Consider the following 21,488-nt stretch of genomic DNA (forward strand, 5'->3'; position numbering starts at 1 on the left):
CATGTCCCCCCCATGTCCCCCCCCGTCCCCACCGCCCCCCCCTCCTCCCGCCGTGGGCGTGGCCTCCGACAGCGCGGGCGTTCCCAAGCCAAAAGTGGGCGTGTCCGCCACCCTGGATGGGCGTGTCCCGAGTGGGCGTGTCCCCCCAAAAAATAAGGGGCGTGGCCTCCCGGGGGTGGGCGTGGCCTCCGCGGCGCTTCCCGCGGCAAAAAGTGCGTCGGGCGCCAACTTCGGGCAAAACTTTCCCCGCGCGCCGCCGGCACCGGGACCCCCGGACCCCCGGACCCCCGGACCCCCCGGACCCCCCGGACCCCCCCCGGACCCCCCCGGACCCCCCCGGACCCCCCCGCCATGCCCGGGCGCGGGTGACGCCGCCGCCATGTACTCGCCCTACTGCCTCACCCAGGTACGGGATCGGGGGGGCGAGGGGGGGGGCAGCGACCGGGGGGGCTCCCGGGAACGGCGGGGGGGCCGGGGGGGGTCGGGGGTCGATCCGTATCGTCCGTAGTGGCTGCTCCCCCCTAAAAAATGGGGTGCGAGCCCCCCCCGCGGTTGTCGGTGCCTGGCGGGGGTCGCGGGGGGTCGCGGGGCCGGGGGTCGGTCCCGGTCCCGGTCGGGGGGTCCCGGAGCGGCCCCGGGGCGGGGAGGGGGGGGGGTTTCGCGGTTCTGAGCCCCGGGACCCCCGACCCGGTGCGGCCGCGGAGCCCCGTTGGCGCCGGGGTGTCCCCCCAGCCCGGGGGGCGCGGGGGGGTCGCGCGGGACCCCTCGGGACGGGCCCGCCGGTGCCCCCGGGGGGGTTCGTGCGCTTGGCAGCGGCGGGACGGGCGGAACCCCCGCCCCGGAGGGGGGCTGTGCCCCCGCGGGGTCCGGACGAGCGCGGTCGGGGGGCTCGGGGGGGAGCTCGGGGGGGGCTCCGGGGGGCTCCGGCGGTTCTGGGGGTCTCCAGGTACCCGATGAGTGCGAGAAACCCCGCGGGGGCACCGCGTGCGGGGGGCGCTTCGCTTTGGGGGGGTTATCGGGGGGCCGCGGGGTCGGGGGGGGCCCTGACTCCTCTTTTGGGGCTGGGGGGGGCACGAGGAGAACCCGCATCGGGGGGGGGAGGGCGGCACAACTCGGGGGCCGCCCCGCGGGGGTCCCTCCGAGCGTGTCCCCCCCCCCGAGGGGTCCCCGCCCCCCCGCGCTGTCCCGGGCTGCCCCCGCGATGCCCCCCGGGGGGGTCCCGGCGCGGTCCGAGGGTCGGCCCGACCCCCGCTGCCCCCCCCCCGCCCCCGGGCCGGGCGCTGCTGTCCCGCCCCCCCCTCCCCTCCCCGCTTTGCCCTTTTCTCCCGCTTTTCGGGGCGGTTTTGGCGGCCGAGGCTCCTCCGGGCCCGGGGCCAGCGCCGCTTCTCGCAGCTTCGGCGCCCGCCCCGCACACGCGTGTGCACGCGCCGGCGACACGCCAGCGACACGCCAGCGACACGCCGGCGCACACGCGTGTGCCCCTGTGCCCTGCCAGCGCCCCTGCACACGCGTGTGCATCTTCTGCACATGTATGTGCATCTTCTGCACACGTGTGTGCACCCCCTGAACTCGTATGTGCACCCCCTGAACTTGTATATGCACCCCCTGAACTCATATGTGCATCTCCTGCACACGTATGTGCGTCTTCTGCACGTGTATGTGCGTCTTCTGCACACGTGTGTGCACCCCCTGAACTCGTATGTGCATCTCCTGCACACGTATGTGCATCTTCTGCACACGTATGTGCACCCCCTGAGCTCATCTGTGCTCTCCCTGCACATGTGTGTGCATCCACTGCATCCTCTGCACATACGTGTGTGCCCCTCTGTACGTGTATTGCCTCTGCACACGTGTGTGCACCCCCTGAACTCATGTGTGCATCTCCTGCACACGCATGTGCTCCCCCTGCACATGTGTGTGCACCTCTGTGCACGTGTGTGCACCCCTGCACGTGTGTGCACCCCCTGCACTCGTATGTGCTGCCCTGCACACGCGTGTGCATCCTCTGACCAGCGTGTGCTCCCCTGCACATACGTGCACACGCTGTACACGTGTGTGCTTCCTCTGCACACATACGTGCTCCCCTTGCATGTGTGTGCTCCCCTTGCCCACACTCTGCACACACACACGTGCAAAGGCAGCACACGCGTGTGCGCGCCCGCGGCCTCACGCCTGGCACACGCGTGTGCACGCGCGGCAGCCTCGGGGCCCCGTCCTGGGCGTGTGGAAGCGTGTCCGTGTGCCCTGATCATGTGTTCACACACGTGTGCCCCCCTCCTGTGCCCCCTTCATGTGTTCACACACGTGTGCCCCCCTCCTGTGCCCCCCTCGTGTGTTCACACACGTGTGCCCCCCTCCTGTGCCCCCCTCCTGTGCCCTCTTTGCTCTGGAGCCGTTTTGGGGCCATTTTGGGGCATTTTTGGGGTGTTTTTGGAGCCGTTTTGGAGCCGTTTTGTTGGCAGTTTTGGGGCGGTTTTGGGGCAGTTTTGGGGCGGTTTTGTGCCGGTGCCAGGGGCGGATCCGACCCCTGGGCCCTGCCCTGGGCACCGAGAGCGGGACCCGCCGGGGCCTGGGGACAGCCGGGCACGATGGGCTGGCCCTGGCACAGCGCTGGCCGCTGTCCCTCGGTGTCCCCTGGTGTCCCTCGGTGTCCCCTGGTGTCCCTCGATGTCCCCTGGTGTCCCCTGCTGTCCCTCGGTGTCCCCTGGCTTCTGTGTCAGTGCTGTGGCTGCTCTGCAGGTCGTCACCCCTCCCCGTGTCCCCTCCATGTCCCTCCGTGTCCCTCAGGGTCCCCTCATGTCCCCCCGTGTCCCCTCCCCGTGTCCCCTCCCCGTGTCCCTCCGTGTCCCTCAGGGTCTTTCGTGTCCCTTCGTGTCCCCCCGTGTCCCCTCCCCGCCGCAGGAGCCCCCCCGTGGGATGGGGGTCACTGTCACCGTCACTGTCACCGTCACTGTCACCACCTGGGTGACCCTGGGGGGGTTTGGGGACACCCTCCCACTGCCCCCGTGGGCACGGGGGGGGGGTGACAGCCTGGGATGTCCCCGGCCCCTGTGACACACGTGTGTGATGGGGACGGGTGTGAAGCACATGTGTGTGATGGGGATGGGTGTGACACACACACGTGTGTGATGGGGACGGGTGTGAAGCACACATGTGTGATGGGGATGGGTGTGACACGTGTGTGTGTGATGGGGACGGGTGTGATGCACACGTGTGACAGGGACAGGTGTGACACACACGTGTGTGATGGGGACAGGTGTGACACACACATGTGACAGGGACAGGTGTGACACACACACGTGTGTTATGGGGACAGGTGTGACACACACATGTGTGATGGGGACAGGTGTGACACACACGTGTGTGATGGGGACAGGTGTGACACACATGTGTGTGACAGGGACAGGTGTGACACACATGCACGGGGCAGGGCACAGGTGTGACACACAAACATGCGTGACAGGGCTCAGGTGCGTGTGACAGCGACAGAGGCCACACACGCGTGTCACAGCTCTGGCCGCACACGTATGTTCCCAGCCTGGCCGCACACGCGTGTTGGGGGGCGCAGGGGCCGCCTGTGCCGCCCGTGCCGCCCCCGTGCACACGTGGCAGCCGCCCCTGCGGCCGCTCCCCGGCACACACGTGTGCCAGGCGTGTACCAGGCGTGTGCCAGGCGTGTGCCGGGCGTGTGGGGGGGTCCCGCGCCGTGGCCGTGCCGTGGCCGTGGCCGTGGCTGATGCAATCGGTGCGGGGAGGGGGGGTGGGGAACCACAGCCCCCCCCCCGCCACGTGCGAGGCCCGGGGTGGGCAACACGCGTGGGCTCGAGGGGGGGCACGACACACGTGTGGCCCCTGCACACGCGTGACGAGGCGTGTGCGTGTCTGTGTGTGCGTGTGTGTGTGTCTGTGCTCTGCATCTGCCACCGGTGGCTCGGCCAAGACCCTTCCCAGTGTCCCCCCCTTCCTTTTCCCCCCCCGTGTCCCCTCCACGTCCCCTCCACGTCCCCCCCCGTGTCCCCCCCGTGTCCCCCCCGTGCCCCCCCCGCTCGCCGGTGGCATCAATAATGGAGGAGCCCTCGGCCGGGCCGGGGGGGCCCTGAATTATTGATGGGCCACAAAAAGCTTTCTTGGCCGCGGCAGCACCGCGGGGCCCCCCCGGCCCGGGGCTGGCGCGGGGCCACCGGGGGGGGGGCGATCGGCGAGCGGGGGGGGCTCCGGGGAGGGAGCGGGGCCGGGTTTGGGGAGGGAGGGGGGTTTGTCGGGGAGGGGAGGGGGGGTCGCGCCCGGCCCCGGGTCCGGCGCTGCCAAAATTGCCTCGCTCGGCCCCGGGGGCTGCGGCAGCGCCGGAGCCGCTCCGGGGCTGTTCCAGGGTGGGGAGGGGGCTCGGGGTGGGGAGGGGGCCCGGCCCCGGCTCCTGGAGAGGGGGAGGAGGTGGGGAGGGTGTCCCGGTGCCCCTCGAACCACCGGGATCCTCCTCGGGACCCTCCTCGGGATCCTCTCCGGGATCCTCTCCGGGATCCTCCATCGGATCCTCTCCGGACCCTCCACGTGGCCGCGGAAGGGGCGGGCGGGCGATCCCTCGGCCTGCCCGGTGCCCCCCCCCCAAACATCAGGACCCCCCCCCCTCCATCCCCAGGGTGTCCCCCCACTGCCAACACCCCCCAGGTGCCCCCCAAAGGGGGGGTTCCCCCTTTCCCGCCCGCCCTGGGCCCGCGCCAGAACCATCCGGCGCCTTCCCGGCGAGGCCACCTGGGCACGGGGGTCCCCCCCCTGGACACCGGGGGTCCCTCGGGGGGGGCTGCCCCTCCCTGCCCCGCCCGGGGGTCCAGGACACCCCCGGCTCGCTCCCACCCCCCCCGGCCGCGCTGCTCTCCCCCCTCCCCACGCACGGGAGGGTCTTGGCAGCGGCGTCAGGGGCCGCCGGGGGGATTTTTGGCGGCAATTCCGGCTCTTTCGGGCTGTTTTCTCTCGCGGCGAAGCCGAGGGCCGGGGGGAGCTGGCAGCGGCGCGGGAGGGCGGGGCGCTGCCGGGGCCGGGCTGCTTTGGGGGGGGGATTGGAAGGGAAAGGGGGGAGTCGGTTCGTCGCTTGGTCGGTCGAGGGGGGGGTGTTTCTTTTTCTTTTTTTTTGGCCTTTTTTTCCCTCTTTTTCCCGTTTTTTCTGGGCTTTTCCCTCCCCCCGCCGCCGCGCTGGCGCTCTGCCGGGCGCTCGCAGCTGCGGACGCGGCGGCGACGTGGCTTCGCCCGAGACTGCGGCTCCAATGCGGGGCCGGCGCAGCCAATGGCAGCTCCGCGGCACCGCGGCACCGCCGCCGGACCCCGCCTTGGCACCGGCCCCCGCGCCCGCCCCGGGACCCCCGGCCGGGAGCACCCGCCCCGCCGGCAGGGCCGGACCCCCGGGCCTGGGCCTACGGACACTGCCAGGGCGGCCCCGGGACGGGTCCCGGTGTCGGGAAGGGGTCCTGGTGTCTGGGAGGGGTCCCTGTGTCCGGGAGGGGTCTGGGGTGTCCGGGAGGGGTCCCGGTGTCCGGGAGGGGTCCCGGTGTCCAGGAGGGGTCCCGGTGTCCGGGAGGGGTCCCGGTGTCCGGGAGGGGTCCCGGTGTCCGGGAGGGGTCCAGGGTGTCTGGGAGGGGTCCCAGTGTCCAGGAGGGGTCCTGGTGTCCGGGAGGGGTCCGGGGTGTCCAGGAGGGGTCCCGGTGTCCGGGAGGGGTCCCGGTGTCGGGGCGGTGGCACTGGAGCCGGTGGCTCTTTGTCTGTGCCGGGGCTGGGGGGGGATGGAGGGGTTGGGGCCGCTGACCCCCCGGCACCGGAGCCAGGCCGAGCCCCCCCGTGCCCACCCCGAGCCCGCGGTGTCCAGGGGGGGTCCCAGGGGTCGGGGAGGGGTCCCAGGTGTCAGGGAGGGGTCTGAGGGGTCAGAGAGGGGTCCCAGGTGTCAGGGAGGGGTCCCAGGTGTCAGGGAGGGGTCCCAGGTGTCCAGAAAGGGTCCCAGGTGTTGGGGAGGGGTCCCAGGTGTTGGGGAGGGGTCCTAGGTGTCATGGAGGGGTCCCAGGGGTCAGGGAGGGTTCCCAGGGGTCAGGGAGGGTTCCCAGGGGTCGGGGAGGGGTCCCAGGTGTCGGGGAGGGGTCCCGGCTGTCCCCGAGCCCACCCCGTTCCCGAGCGGACGCTGCCGGGCCCGACCACCCCGATCCTCTGCGTCCAGCAGGGAGGGGCTGTGGGGCAGGGGGGGCTCAACCACCGCTCTCAACACCCCCCCCCACACCCCCCCAAAACCTCTCCAAAACCTTCCCCACTGCGGCTTTTGGGTTGAAAACCGCGAGGTTTGGGGCTGGGCGGGAGCCGCCGCCGAAACGCCCAAATTTTGGTCGCTTTCCCTTCGCACAGAGGGATTTAATTACCGGGGGGGGGGGGGGGGGGAGAAGAGAGAGGGGGGGAGGAAGGAGGAGAAGGGAAGGGGGGGGTTTTGGCTCCGAGTGCCGCGTCCGGGATTTTGGGGGCAGAACCGGCGGTTTTTGGGCCGTTTCCGCGCTGGGGCCGCCGCGGGGTTTGGGGCGAGCGGCCAAAACTCGGGGCCTTCCCGCGCCGGTGGCGGGGGTGGTGGTGATGGGGAGGGGGGGGGCAGTACCCCCGGGACCCCCCCCCGAGCTGGGGAACGTCCTCGCTCGACCCCTTCCCTTCGCACGGGGGGTTTTCGCACCCCAGCTTTGCACGAGGGGGGTTTTTTTGGGGGAAGGTCGTGGGGGTTTGGGGAAGCTCCCCAGGCTGGGTGTCCCCCTCCCCCGGTCCCAATCCCCCCCCCCGGGCTCCCCCCTCTCCGCAGATCGTCCTCGCTCGACCCCTTCCCTCTGCACGAGGGTTTTCTTGCGCGCGGGGGGTCGGATGGGGCGGGTGTTTTGGGGGCAGACGGCGGGTTTTTGGTGAAGCCCCCGGGGTCGGGGGGGTCCCCTCTCGTTCCCCCCAACCCCCTCCCCCCTCCGGAGTCCCCCCCTCCCCTCCCCGGTGCACGCGCGTGTCGCGCGCGGGGCGCACGCGGGGCGCGCTCGGCCCCCCCCCTTCCCTCCCCCCTCCCCTTCCCTCCCCCCTCCCCTTCCCAAAATCCGAGGCCACGCCCCGAACCCCGCGCGGCCACGCCCCCCGCGCCACGCCCCCCGCGTGCCCCGGCCAATGGGGGGGCCGCTCCCCCCGCGCGCTGCGCTCCCATTGGCCGCGGCCGCGCCGGTCCCGGTGCCAAAAGGGGCCGCGGCGGCTCCGCGCGCTCCGCGCCCGCGGCGGCTCCGGGACCCCCCGGCAGGGACCCCCCGACCGGGACACCCCCCGAACACACGCACACCCCCCGACAGGGACCCCCCGCACCGCCGCCCCCTCCCCCGGACCGGGGTACCCCCCCCCGCGGAAGGGACCCCCCGCCCCGCGGGATCCCCCCCGGTAACCGGGGACCCCCCGTCACACCCGCGCTGCATCTCCCGGTAACCGGGACCCCCCCCCCCGGTACCTGAGCGCGCCCCCCGCGGTGCCCGGACCCCCCCCCCTCCTCCCGCCCCTCCCTTCCCGGTAGCCCCCCGTTAATCCCCGGGGGTTGTGCCCCCCGTCCCCGCGTCGGTCGCCCCCGGTTCTGCCCCGCCGGGGCCCGACTGGCAGCTGCCCACGGCCGGGATGAGCCGCCGCGATGGTACGGACGGGACGGGACGGGACGGGACGGGACGGGGACGGGGACAGGGGACAGGGGACAGGGACAGGGGACAGGGGACAGGGACGGGGGACAGGGACAGGGACAGGGGACAGGGACAGGGGACAGGGACAGGGGACAGGGGACAGGGGACAGGGACAGGGGACAGGGACGGGGGACAGGGACAGGGACAGGGGACAGGGGACAGGGACAGGGACAGGGGACAGGGACAGGGACAGGGGACAGGGGACAGGCGGTGGCGGCACCGGGGGCTGCCACAGGGAGCGGGAAGGGGCCCGGGCAGCGGGGACGGGCAGCGGAGGCGCTGGCGGCGGGGACGGGGGCCGGGGGTGGCACCGGGGACCGCTGGGGACGGGGAGCGGCGGCTCCGGGGACGGGGTTTGTGGCGGCGGGGACGGGGATGGGGACGGGGACGGGGAGCGGCCGAGCCCCGACGGCAGCGGGAGCGGCACCGGGGGCCGGACGGGGACGGGCGGGGAGGGACGGGGCTGTGGTGGCACCGGGGATGAGGCTGTGGTGATATCGGGGATGGGGCTGTGGTGGCACCGGGGATGGAGCTGTGGTGGCACCGGGATCGGGGCTGTGGTGGCACCGGGAATGAAGCTGTGGTGATATCGGGGATGGGGCTGTGGTGACACCGGGGATGGAGCTGTGATGGCACCGGGGACGGGGCTGTGCCGGTGCCGGGATTGGGGCTGTGGCGATATCGGGGATGGGGCTGCGGTGGCACCGGGATCGGGGCTGTGCCAGTACCGGGGACGGGACTGTGGTGACCCCCGGGATGAGGCTGTGGGGTTGGGGCTGCGGTGACACCAGGGATGGAGCTGTGGTGGCACCGGGGACGGGGCTGTGGTGGCACCGGGAATGAGGCTGTGGTGACACCGGGATCGGGGCTGTGGTGACACCGGGATCGGGGCTGTGGTGACACCGGGGACGGGGCTGTGGTGGCACCGGGAATGAGGCTGTGGTGACACCGGGGATGAGGCTGTGGTGGCACCGGGGACGGGGCTGTGGGGTTGGGGCTGTGGTGGCACTGGGATCGGGGCTGTGGTGATACCAGGGATGAGGCTGTGGGGTTGGGGCTGTGGTGACACCCGGATCGGGGCTGTGGTGACACCAGGGATGGAGCTGTGGTGGCACCGGGATCGGGGCTGTGGTGGCACCGGGCGCTGGGATGGGCTCGGGGCTGTCCCCGCTCCGGGCTCGGGGCTGTCCCCGCTCCGGGCACGCGGGAGCCCCGCGGGGCCGCGCTGGCCCCGGGACCGGGAGCCGCCTCTTCCCCGGAGCCGCTCGGGCACCGGGAGCGTCCCCACGGGGGCGGGATCGCCGGGGTCCCCCCGGGGCTGGGGCTGTCGGGGTCCCTTACGGGGTTGTTGGGGGTCCCCCCGGGACTGGGGCTGCCCGGGTCCCTTACGGGGTTGTTGGGGGTCCCCCCGGGGCTGGGGCTGCCGGGGTCCCTTACGGGGTTGTTGGGGGTCCTCCATGGGGCCGGGGCTACTGGGGTCCCCTATGGGGCTACTGGGGTGTCCCCCAGGGCCGGGGTCCCCTCGTGGGACTGCTGGGGGTCCTCCTGGGACTGGGACTACCGGGGACCCCACGGGGGTGTTGGGGGTCCCCCATGAGGCTGCTGAGGGCTCCCATGGGGTTGGGACTGCTGAGGTCTCCTGTGGGGCTACTGGGATCCCCCCAGGGGCTGTCAGGGGTCCCCCACGGGGCCAGATCCCAAATCCCTGGTTCCCAGGGGTGGGGATGGGGACAGGGACGGGGATGGGGATGAGGACAGGGATGGGGATGGGGATGGGGATGAGAACAGGGGTGGGGATGGGGACAGGGACGGGGATGGGGACAGGGACAGGGATGCGAATGGGGACAGGGATGAGGATGAGAACAGGGATGGGGATGGGGATGGGGATGAGAACAGGGACGGGGATGGGGACAGGGATGGGGATAAGGACAGGGACGGGGACGAGGACAGGGATGAGGACAGGGATGGGGATGGACACAGGGATGGGGATAAGGACAGGGACGGGGACAATCCCCACACGGGACACGGGACACGTCCGTCCCCACCGAGGGCTCTGCCGACACCCCCCCCGGCCGCCGCCCCACCGCCACCCCTGTGCCCCCCACCCACCCCCTGTGCCCCCCTCGTGCAGGATGAGTTCCACCCCTTCATCGAGGCGCTGCTGCCCCACGTCCGGGCCTTCTCCTACACCTGGTTCAACCTCCAGGCCCGCAAGCGCAAGTACTTCAAGAAGCACGAGAAGAGGATGTCCAAGGAGGAGGAGCGCGCCGTCAAGGACGAGCTGCTGGGCGAGAAGCCGGAGGTCAAGCAGAAATGGGCCTCGCGCCTCCTGGCCAAGCTGCGCAAGGACATCCGGCCCGAGTGCCGCGAGGACTTCGTGCTCTCCGTCACCGGCAAGAAGGCGCCGTGCTGCGTCCTCTCCAACCCCGACCAGAAGGGCAAGATCCGCCGCATCGACTGCCTGCGCCAGGCCGACAAGGTGTGGCGGCTGGACCTGGTGATGGTCATCCTGTTCAAGGGCGTCCCGCTGGAGAGCACCGACGGCGAGCGCCTGGCCAAGGCGCCGCAGTGCGCCAGCCCCGGGCTCTGCGTGCAGCCCCACCACATCGGCGTCACCATCAAGGAGCTCGACCTCTACCTGGCCTACTTCGTCCACGCCCCAGGTGAGGGGGGTCCGGGGGTGCCCGGGGGTGCCCGGGGATGGGGGGGACGCCCCCTCGAATCCCCCCTCCCCTCCCCGCCGGGCCTCGCTCGCACAAAGCGGCGCCGGTGCCAAGGCGGGCACCGAGGGCCGGGAGCCGCGTGCCAAGCGCGGAGCGCCGGGCGTGCCAGGACGGAGCCGGGGCGGGGGCCGGGGTGGGCACGGCGGGGGGGGGGGTGTGCCCAGGGAACCCCCCCACCCTGTCCTGGTGTCCTGCAGGGTCCCGGCGCTGCACACGTGTGTGGGTGCGTGAGGATGGGGGGGGGTCACGTGTGTGCACATGGAACCGGGGGGGGTCACGTGTGCACACGGGGATGGGGGGATCATGTGTGTGCACAGGAGGATGGGGGGATCATGTGTGTGCACATGGAACTGGGGGGGGTCACATGTAGAGCACACAGAGAGCCGGGGGGGTCACACACGTCGTGCACACACACAGATGCCAGGGGGGCTCACACGGGGGGGGGGTCACACGGGGGGATTCACATACATGTACACACACACACACACACACACACACACAGAGCCAGGGCGGGGGGCACACGCGTGTGCAGGGGGGGCACACCCCAGGTGTGTGTGCAGGGGGGTCCCCAGCCCGTCGCCGGGCACCCCCCGCCCCCTTCTGCTCTGGCCAGGGGGGGATTTGGGGCCGGACCGGGGGGGGCTTTGGGGTCTCTCCGGCCGCCTCGGCCCCTCCCGGGCACCGCGGGCACAGCACGAGGCCCTTCGGGGGTTCCCCCCCCGCACCCCCACAGGGGGGGTCCCGCGCCCCCCCCCCCGCCCCCTCACGCCCCCCCCGGGCCCCCCCAGACCCCCCCCCCCGGCCCAGCTGCCGGGGCTCGAATCCCCCCACGCTTCTCCCACCCGGCGCCGCCAAAATGGCCCCGGTTGGCACCGTGCCCCCCGCGCGCCGCACGAGGCCCCGCCGCCGGCCCCGGCCCACCCCCCGGCCCCCCCGCGCCCCCCGCGCCCCCCGCGCCCCCCCCGCCCCCTCCCCGCGCCGGGGGGCTCCGGGGCCGCCCCGGGCCGGGCTGGGGGGGCCCGGCACCGACCCCCCCCCGGCGTAAGATGGCGGCGCTTGTTGGCACCCGGCGCTCGCTGCGGCACCGCGGCCCTGCCGGGGGACCCTCGGGCCGGGGGGAGCCCCCACCCTGCCCCGGCACCCCCGGGCCCAGGGGGGTCACAGCCCCCCCCCAACCCAAAAAAACCCGGGCCTGCCCCCCCCCGACCCCCTGGCATGGGGGGGACATGGGGGGACATCGGGGGGACATCGAGGGGACATTGGGGGGACATCGGGGGGCATCGGGGGGACATCGGGGGACATCGGGGGGACATTGGGGGGACATTGGGGGGCTCCTGCACCCCTGGGGGGTCCGGGATCGCTTCGGGGGGGTCTCAGGGGTCTGTAGGACCCTGGGGGGACACCTGAGGGTGGGGGGATCTGGGGGGGTCCAGGCGGCCCTGGGGGGGTCGATGTTCTCGGGGAGTGCAGCCACGGGGCTCTGGGGGGGCCCTTTGGGGGTCCGGGGGGGCTCCAGGGGGTCCGGGGGGGCTGCCCAGGGGCTGTTTTCCCCCCCCCCGGATGACTGGGTAGGGGGGACGCAGGTGCAGGGGGGGGGGGGACACCCCACGGGGGGGTCACCGGGGCTCAGCTGCCCAGCAGCACCGGGGGGGCACGGGGGGGGGACAGGCTGGGGCTGGGGGGGGAACTGAGGCGGGGGGAGCGGGATGAGGTGGGAGGGGGCGCAGGGACCCCCCCCAGAGGGTCTGGGGGCCGCGGGAGGACCCGGCTCGGGGCGGGGGGGTGAGGGGGGGGCAGCCACGCGCCCGCCACGTGCCCCCCCCGGGCGAGGTCGTGACCCGGCACGTGCCCCGGTGACCCCTGACCCCCCCCGCAGGGGACACGGCGGGGTCACCCCGGGGCCGGGGGGGCCGGGGGGGGGGTCCCCCTTCCCCTCCTCCCCTCCCACGAGCCTCGGGGGGGGTCCCACAGCCCCGGGGGGGTCGGGAGGGGTCGGGGGGGGGTCCCAGGCGTCCCGGCTGGGGGGGCCCAAGGAGGGGGGGGGGTGACATCGATTCCCCCGTGTGACACCCGGGGGGGGGTCCCGGGTGCGGGGGGCAGATGGGGGGATGCCGGGGGGGGCTCTGGGGGGGCTCCATGGGGTGCTGAGGTGGGGGGGGGCGCAGCCGCGCGGGAGCCCCCCCGCCCGGCGCAGACAATGGGCGCTTTGTTGGCGCTGCCCGTTGGCGGGGGGCCAGCGCATTCCTGGCCCCCGGCCCGGCCCCACGGCGGCCCCCGAGCCCCCCCCGGCCCGGCCCGGCCCCCTGCCAGCCACGGCCCCCCCCCGCCCCTCCCCCGAGCCCCCCCAGCGCCGGCTGTGCCCCCCCCCCCATCCCCGACATCACCTGGGCGGGGGGCGCGCGGGTCCCCCGGGTCCCCTCGGGGGGCGCAGGGGGGACCCCCCCCCAACACCTGGGTGCTGCCGGGGTCACGGGGGGGGTCCCGGACGCGGGGCCCCCCCCGGGGGGGGGGGGGTGCGGGCTCTGGCGAGGTCCCGGCGGGCGTTCACCTCGAACGACCCCGCGGGAACAAGGAGCCCCTTCAGCGGCCGGGGCGGCGCCGGGGCCGCCCCTCCTCCCCCCCCAGGGCATCGGGGGGGACCCCGGGACGGGGGGGACACCCCGGGGCGGGGGGGACCCCTCCGTGCCCGGGTTTGACCCCGCGTGTGTCCCCCCCCCTCCAGACTCGGGACAGTCGGACAGTTCAAACCCCCAGGGAGACGCCGACATCAAACCACTGCCCAACGGTGAGTGACCCCCCCGGGCCGCCCCCCCCGGCCCCCCGGGCCCCCCCCGGCCCCCCCGTGACCCCCCTGTGTCCCCCCCCCCGTGCCCAGGTCACCTGACCTTCCAGGACTGTTTCGTGACGTCGGGGGTCTGGAACGTGACGGAGCTGGTGAGGGTGTCCCAGAGTAAGTGGGGGCACGGGGGGGGACACGGGGGGGGACACGGGGGGGGACACGGGGGGGCACTGGGGGGTTTGGGGGGGGCACATGGAGATGGGGGGACACGGGATGGGGGGACACGGGGGGTGACACAGGGACAGGGGTGGGACGTGGGGGGGGGCACTGAGGGGAACGGGGGGGGCACGGGGGTGGCTCAGGGAGGGGGGGTGACCCTGGGTGTGCCCCCCACGTGCCCCCCGTGTCCCCCCCCAGCCCCTGTGGCGACGGCGTCGGGCCCCAACTTCTCGCTGGCCGACCTGGAGAGCCCGGGGGGCTACTACAACATCAGCCCCGTCGCCCTCGGCCGCCGGCCCCTGGGACCCCCCCAGTGCCAGGTACGGGGACCCCCCAACCCCTGGGACCCCCCAGTGCCAGGTACGGGGACCCCCAAACCCCTGGGACCCCCCCAGTGCCAGGTATGGGGACCCCCCAAACCCCTGGGACCCCCCCAACCCCTGGACCCCCTGTTTGGGGGTGCTCCTCCCAGCCAGGTACCCCCCCTTTTGGGCAGGAGTTCCTCAACCCCCGGGGACCTCCCTGCGACCCCCAGGACACCCCAAACTTTGGGGGTTCCCCCCCTGCACCCCCCAAGATCCCTCTCAGGGCCCCTCTTGACCCCCATTTAGGGGGGCTGGGACCCCTGGGGTGCCCCAGGCACCTTGGGGGGGTGACACCCCATCCCCGGAGGTGACATCCCATCCCCAGGGGTGACCCCCCCGTCCCCATTGGTCCCCCACCGGTGCCCCCCCCGCCCCATGGGTGCCCCCCTGACCCCATTGGTCCCCCCCCCCGCCCCATGGTGCCCCCCTGACCCCATTGCCCCCCCCCGTCCCCACAGCGGCCCGAAGCGCCCCAAGGCTCTGGACGAGTCGGACCTGGAGGGGCCCGGGGACGACGTTTTCTACCCCGGGCCGGGCCGGTCCCCCCGCCCCCGGCAGCAGCCAAGGGCCCTGGGGGGGGGACGTTGACACCGGTGGGTGAGACCCGGGGGGGCTCCGCGGCACGGGGGGGGCGCGGGGGGGGGGGGGAGCGACACGGGGGGGACGTGGGGAGGGCGCGGGGGGGCTCCCGGGGACCGAAGTGGCCATGGGGGGGGGAGAGGACGTGGGGAGGGGCGATGTGAGGGGGGGGGGCGCGGGGGGGGTCGGGGGGGGCTCCGGGGGTCCGGTTTGTGCGGGAGGAGCATCGGGAAACGTCTCGGGGCGGGGGGGGACGGGAAGGTGGGGGGTGTCCCCGGGGGGCTGCGGGGGGTGCTGGGGTCCGGCTGCCCCCCCCCCGACCCCCCGACCCCCCCAGGCCCGGCGGCGCTGAAGAAGTCGGGGAAGTTGGATTTCTGCAGCGCCCTGTCGGGGCACGGGGCCGCCCCCCGAATGGCCTTCGGCCACCACCCCCTGCCCGTCCTGGCCGGCGTCCGCCCCGGTGAGACCCCACCCCCCCGGGCCCCCACCCCCGCCCGCCCCCCGCCTCCCCCCGGGACCCCCGACCCGCCGCACCCCCGGGACCCCCTCCCACCCCCTCGGGGCGCCCGGGGGGGCTTCTGGGTGAGCCTGGGCCGGATGGGGGGCGGGCGGAGGGGGGGGGGGGGGCCGCGCCTGGACTCGGGGGCGGGGGGGACACCCCCGGCTGCCGGACGGGGCGGGGGGGGTCCCGGTGGTCTCCGGGGGGGGGTCCCGTGGCCGCCGGCGCTGAGGGTCCGTGCAGGCAGCCCGCGGGCCACGGCCTCGGCGCTGCACTTCCCGTCGGGGTCCCTCCTGCCCCAGTCGAGCCCCTACTTCGCCCACCCCACCATCCGCTACCACCACGGGCAGGACTCGCTCAAGGACTTCGTGCAGTTCGTCTGCGCCGACGGCGCCGCGCAGGGCCCGCAGGTGCGGCGGGGACGGGGCGGGGGGCGCGGGGACCCCCCCGGGGGCGCGGGGACACCCCCGGCAGGGACACCCCCGAGGGGCGCGGGGACACCCCCGGACTCGCGGGGACACCCCCGGGGGGGACGCTCGGGACGGGCACAGGGACCTGCGCGGCCCCCCCGGGGGGCGGGGCCTGGGCTTTCGGAGGCGTGGTCGAAATGCAAATGAGGCGGTGGGGCGGTGCCCCGGATGCAAATGAGGCGAGGAGGCGGGGCCTGTACGCAAATGAGGTCTTTGTGCAAATAACGGCGAGAAGGGGCGGGGCCTGTGCGCGAATATACCACGGGAGGCGGGGCTTGTATGCAAATGAGCCCGGGCGGCCGCGCTGGGTGTGGCGGGGCCAGGAGGGGGCCACGGGGATCCCCCCACACCTGGGACCCCCCACCCGGGGATCCCCACCTGGGACCCCCCGCCCGCGTCTGAGGAACCCCCACCTGGGGACCCCCCCAGTGGGAAACCACCACTTGGGGACCCCCCGATGGGAAACCCCCACCTGGGGACCCCCCACTGGGGAACCCCCACATGGGGACCCCCCCCAATGGGGAACGCCCACCTGCGGACCCTCCCCCGTGAACTTCCACTTGGGGACCCCCAAACTGGAGACCCCCAAACTTAGAGAACCCCCCCCCCCCGACTTGGGGGAACCCCACAAGGGTCCCCCAACCTGGGAATCCCCCCCCCCCCAGGACCCCCCCGAGAACCCCCCTCCCCTGGGGATCCCCGCTCAGGACCCCCCCTCCATGGGGAACCCCCCCGGGGACCCCCCCCACCCACCTCAGGACCCCCCGCCCGGGGAATCCCTCCCGGGAACCTTCCCCTGGAGACCCCCCCGGCCCCCCCCCTCCCTGTCACCGGGAGCGAGGGGCTGCAGGACCCCCCCCTTTGTGGCCCCCCCTGCCCCGCTCCCGCCCCCCCCCCCATCTCGGGGGTCCCGGGGGGGTCCCGGGGGTGCCGTCACCGTGTTCTCGTTGCAGCCGTGCGGGGCGCAGGTTCGGGCCGGGGGGGGCTGCGGGGGCCCCCCTGGCCCGGCCCCTGCCCCTGCCCCCGCCGGAGCCCCCCAAAGCCCCGAGCGGCCCCCCGGGCGGAGCCCCCGCCGCACCCCGTAAGTGCCCCCCCCGCGCCCCCCCCACCCCGAGCCCCCCCCCCCGGCACCCCCCCGGCACCCCCCCGGCCCCCCCACGGCACCCACTGCGCCCGCAGCCGGGCCCTGGCCGTGGGGGGGTCGAGGGGGGGCGGGGGGGGGACCCGCGGGGGGGGCAGGGGGGGCGGGGGGCGCGGGGGAGGGTGGGGGGCACAGGGGGGTGCCCGGATTTGGGGCACGGGGGGGGGGTGTAGGCGTCCAGAAGTGGGGGGCAGGTCCAGGGCTGCCAAAGTAGGGGGGGGCACTGCGGGGGGGGGCGCCCAGATTTGGGGTGCAGGGGGTGCAGCTGCCCAAATTTGGGGGTCAGGGGGCCACAGGAGTGCCCAGCTGTGGGTGCAGGAGTGCCCAGACATGGGGTGCATCAGTGGGGTGCATCAGTGGGGTGCAGGTGCCCAGGATTGGGGTCCAGCAGTGCCCAGCTGTGGGGTGCAGGAGGGTGCCCATATGTGGGGTGGAGGTGCCCACCTGTGGGGTGCAGGAGTGCCCAGCTGTGGGGTGCAGGAGTGCCCAGCTGTGGGGTGCAGGTGCCCAGCTGTGGGGTGCAGGAGTGCCCAGCTGTGGGGTGGAGGTGCCCAGCTCTGGGGTGCAGAGGTGCCCAGCTGTGGGGTGCAGGTGCCCAGCTGTGGGGCTGCACTCGGGGACCTCAGGACCAGCGGCTGCCCCGGGGTGACCTCGCCCAGGGGGACACCCCCGAGACCCCCTCGGTGGCCCCAAAGTGCCCCAGGGACAGGTGGCAGGACCTGGGGGTGACACAGGTGACCGGGGGGTGACAGGAGTGGCTTTGGGGTGCCCGAGGGGTGCCCAGGTGACACTGAGGTGACAGGAGTGGCCTCGGGGTGTCCCAGGGGGGGTGCCCAGGTGACACGGGGGTGCCCCGGGGGCAGGTGACAGGAGCCAGGGGGTGACAGGGGCTGCCCGGGGGTGCCCCCCAGGGGTCCCGTGGGGGTGCCCCGAGGTGTCCCGGGTGCCGGGGGCTGCCGGGGGGTGACACAGGTGACCCGGGGGTGACCCGGGGGTGACACAGGTGACCCGGGGGTGACCCGGGGTTGTCCCGGGGGGGTGCCCCGAGGTGTCCGGGGGGGTGCCCAGGTGCCAGGACCCCCGCCCGGCCCGGCTGCCCGTGCATCATCACCCGCATCGCCATCGCTGTCACGGCCCCGGCGCCTCATCCCCCCCCCCATTCCAGCCCAGTCCCTTCGCCATTTCCCCCCCTTTTTACCCCATTTTCCGGGGGGGGGGAGGAGGTGGGGGGGTTTGTGGGGGGGTCCCGGACCTGCGGGACCCGCCTGTGTGCCCCCCCCCCCGAGGGCAGGGGACACCGGGCTGGTCCTTCCAGCCCCAAATTTGGGGGGGTTTGGGGGGTCCCACAGGTAAGTACTGACGGGGGGGGGTCTCGAGGGGGGGGGTCCTGTCGCCGTGTGCCCGTTGTGGGGCACGGGGGGGGGTCACACACACGTGTGTGGGGGGTCACAACTCTGCGTGTGCCCCCCCCCAAACCCTGGGGGGCACACGGGGGGGTTGGGGGGTGTTGCCCCCTCAGGTGTGAAGGAGCACGGGGGGGGAAGGGGGGGGCCTCACCCGGGTTTGTCACACCCGGGGGGGAAAGGGGGGGTCTCACCCGGGTTTGTCACACCCGGGGGGGTCTCACCCGGGTTTGTCACACCCGGGGGGGAGGTTTTGCCCCCTCGGGGCTCCTCACACCGGGGGGGGCTCCCGGGGGGTCTCTGTGTGTGTGTGTGTGGGGGGGTGTTGCCCCCCCAGGTGTGACAGAGCACACACACACGGGGGGGTCTCACCCCCCACCCCCCAAGCCGGGTCTCCTCGTGCCTGGGGGGGCTCTGGGGGGGGGGGTGTCTCCTCCTTCCCCCCCCCGTGTCCCCCTTTGCCCCGGGGGGGCTGAGCCCTCTCTCCCCGCAGCATTCGCAGCGTCAGGCGCCGCCCCTGCCCCCCGCCTTGTCGGCCTCGGACCCCGCGACGGCAACTTTCTGACCCTCCCCCAGCAGCAGGTACGGCACCCCCCGCACCTGGGACCCCCCTGTGCACCTGGGACCCCCCCCTCAGATATTTGGGACCCCCCCCGGACACCTGGGACCCCCCCTGTGCACCTGGGACCCCCCTGTAGAGCTGGGACCCCCCCTGTGCACCTGGGACCCCCCCTGTAGAGCTGGGACCCCTCCCTCGGATATTTCGGAACCCCCCCCGGACACCTCAGTGTCCCCCTTGGACCCCCGAGACGCCCCCACCACCACATGTGGGACCTCCCTGTAGAGCTGGGACCCTTCCCTCGGATATTGGGGACCCCCCCCCCGTACACCTGGGACCCCCCCACAGATATTTGGGACCCCCCAGCACAGCTGGGACCCCCCTTCACATCTGGAACCCCCCTTAGATACCTGAACCCCCTCAAAACTCTCCTGAGCCCCCCCCAGGACATCTGAGCCCCCTCTGGACCCCTGAAATCCCCCAGATACACCTGAACCCCCCAAACCCCTCCCTGAGCCCCCCCAGACCCACCTGACCCCTCCCCACCCATCTGAGCCCCCCCCGGGACCCCCGAGCCCTCCCCCCCACCCACCTGAGCCCCCCAAACCCCTCCCTGAGCCCCCCCGGCACCGCCCACACCTTGGCCCCGCCCCTCCGCCCTCTCCCGGTGACGTCACCGCCGGGCACAAAGAGGGGCGTGGCCGCCGCCCCAGCCGGGCCCCCATTGGCCCCCCCCGGCCTCGTGGCACGACGCCCGATTGGCCGCCTGCCCTGAGGCGCCGCGCGCCCCGATTGGCTGGCGCGGGCCCCGGCCGCGGCGCGGCGCTGAGCCAATCAGAGCGGGGGGGGCCCTCAGGGCCGGCGGCCAATGGGGGCTCTCGGCGGGCCAAGCCGGGCGGCGCGCGATTGGCTGGCGCCGTGAGGCAGGAGGGGGCGTGGCCGGCGCCGATTGGCTGGCGCGGGGCGCGGCCCTTGGCAGGCCGCGCGCGCTGCGGCGGGACGGCGCGGCCCCCATTGGCCGAGCGCGGTGGTGCGGCGGCGGCCCGGCCAATGGCGGCGCGGGCTCCGGCGGGGTGGGCGGGGCCGAGCGCGGCGGGGCCCCGCCCCCTCACACCCCCCCCATGTGACCGGGGATACCCCCCCGGGACCCCCCAATTGGTGGTGGGGGGGGGGTCCCATCCCCTTCCTGGGGGGCTCGGGGTGTCCCCCCCCTCACCTGGGGGGGGTCTGGGGGTGTCTCATCCCCCCCATCCTGGAGACCCCCCCAATCCAAGGGGGGCTTTGGGGGTCCCACCCCCTTCTGGAGGGTCTGGGGGGGCTCAGGGGGGTGTGTCCCCCCCCCATAGAAACCCCCTGCGGGGGTCCCGGAGTGTTTCATTCACCCCCCCCTTCCCCCCCGGGGACCCCCGAGCATGGGGAGGGTCCCACCCCAGCCTGGGGGGGCTCCTGGGGAACTGGGGGGGGTCCTGGGGGGGCTTCTGTGTGTCCCCCCCTTCTCCTCCCCCCCCCCAGGGAATTCCAGGGGGACAGAGGGGGGGGCTGGGGGTCCCTGGGGGGGTCTGGGGGGGATTTTGGGGTGTCCTGGGGGGGTTCTGTGTTCCCCCCCCGAGAATTCCAGGGGGACAGAGGGGGGGTCTGGGGGGTCCTTGGGGGGGGTCCTTGGGGGGGGTCTGGCCTCACTGACCCCCCCCCCCCCTCTCTCTCTCCCCCCCAGTCCTGGTTCCTCTGACGCCGCCCCCCCCCTCTCCAACCCCCCCCCCCCCCGGACGAGGAGAAACCGCCCGGAAAAAACAAAAAACAACAAAAAAAAAAAAAAGGAGGAAAAAAAAAAAAACCCGAACAAAAAAAACCCACAAAAAAAACCACAAAAAAAAAACCACAAAAAAAGAAAAAAAAAAAAACAAACCACACCCCCCCAACCCCCCCCCCCAAAAATATCCCGGTGCCCCCCCCCCCCTTCCCCTGCGCCCCCCCCACCCCCTCCCACCGCCGCCGTCCGTCCCCGGGGGGGGCCCCCGACCCCCCCTTCCCCCCCCCCACGACGTGGATGAGGGTTCGGCCTCTCTGATGTGTGTCCCCCCCCCCACCCCAAAAACCCCCCCGACCCCCCCCGCGCCCCCCCCCGGCACACACAGGGTCACCCCGGACCCCCCCCCTTTAATCCGGGACGGGGGGGGGGGGGGGCAGAGGATGAGGCGCGGGGGGGGGGGTCGCGTGTGTGTCCCCCCCACACCCCAAAAATCCCCCCGAACCCCCCCAAAAACGCCCCCCCCACGCGTGTGCCCCCCCCCCGTCACCAGCACCGCACACGCTCCGCACACGCGTGTGCCGGGGGGGGGGACCCCCCCTCGCTGCAGGACAGCGAGCGGGGCCGGGGGGGGCCCGGATACCCCCGACCCCCCCCCCCCGAGACACCCCCGACCCCCCCCAGGCTTTGGGGTCCCCCCAAACCCCTTCTCCCGCTCCCCCGCCCCCCCCAAGCTCATTTTTTTAATTAAGTGCAATTACCCCCCTCCCCGCCCCCCCCCGGGGTCAAACTCCCGCGTTTGGGGTCAAACCACCCCCCCTGTTTTGGGGTCAAACCCCCCCCCTGTTTTGGGGTCAAACCCCCCCCTTTTCCCGTCTTGGGTCAAACCCCCCCGATTTGGGGGCAAACCCCCCGATTTGGGGTCAAACCCCTTCCTTCCCCCCCCCGTTTTGGGTCAGACCCCCCCGATTTGGGGTCAAACCCCTTCCTTCCCCCCCTGATTTGGGGTCAAAACCCCCCGATTTGGGGTCAAACCCCCTTCCCCCCCCCCATTTTGGGTCAGACCCCCCCATCTGGGGTTAAACCCCCCATTTGGGGTCAATCTCCCAGATTTGGGGTCAAACCCCCCTGATTTGGGGTCAAACCCCTTCCTTTTTGGGTCAGACCCCCCCATTAGGGGTTAAACCCCCCACCCCCCAATTTTGGGGTTCTCCCCCCTCCTTTTTTCGCTCCCGTCCCCCCCTTTGGGGTCAAACCCCCCCCTCTGTGTGTCCCCCCCCATTTTGGGGGTTGAACCC

The 21,488-nt window shown here is 73.8% G+C and overlaps 1 protein-coding gene across 1 annotated transcript; it reads left to right on the plus strand.

The window, feature by feature from the left end:
- Positions 1-162: 162 nt before the first annotated feature.
- On the plus strand, positions 163-21,191 carry LOC127466030 (nuclear factor 1 X-type-like). Its single transcript, XM_051776629.1, is given in 12 exon segments — positions 163-406; positions 9,838-10,369; positions 13,152-13,214; positions 13,305-13,379; positions 13,626-13,740; positions 13,782-13,787; positions 14,251-14,335; positions 14,337-14,385; positions 14,709-14,831; positions 15,114-15,280; positions 18,378-18,466; positions 20,158-21,191. Coding segments are annotated over 11 exon segments (1,314 nt in total). The 5' UTR covers positions 163-379; the 3' UTR covers positions 18,450-18,466; positions 20,158-21,191.
- Positions 21,192-21,488: the final 297 nt, after the last annotated feature.

This window comes from Manacus candei, unplaced genomic scaffold, assembly GCF_025592945.1.
Source record: "Manacus candei isolate 608988 ecotype Guabito, Panama unplaced genomic scaffold, ASM2559294v1 h1tg000567l, whole genome shotgun sequence".
NCBI classification, from domain to species: Eukaryota; Metazoa; Chordata; class Aves; order Passeriformes; family Pipridae; genus Manacus; species Manacus candei.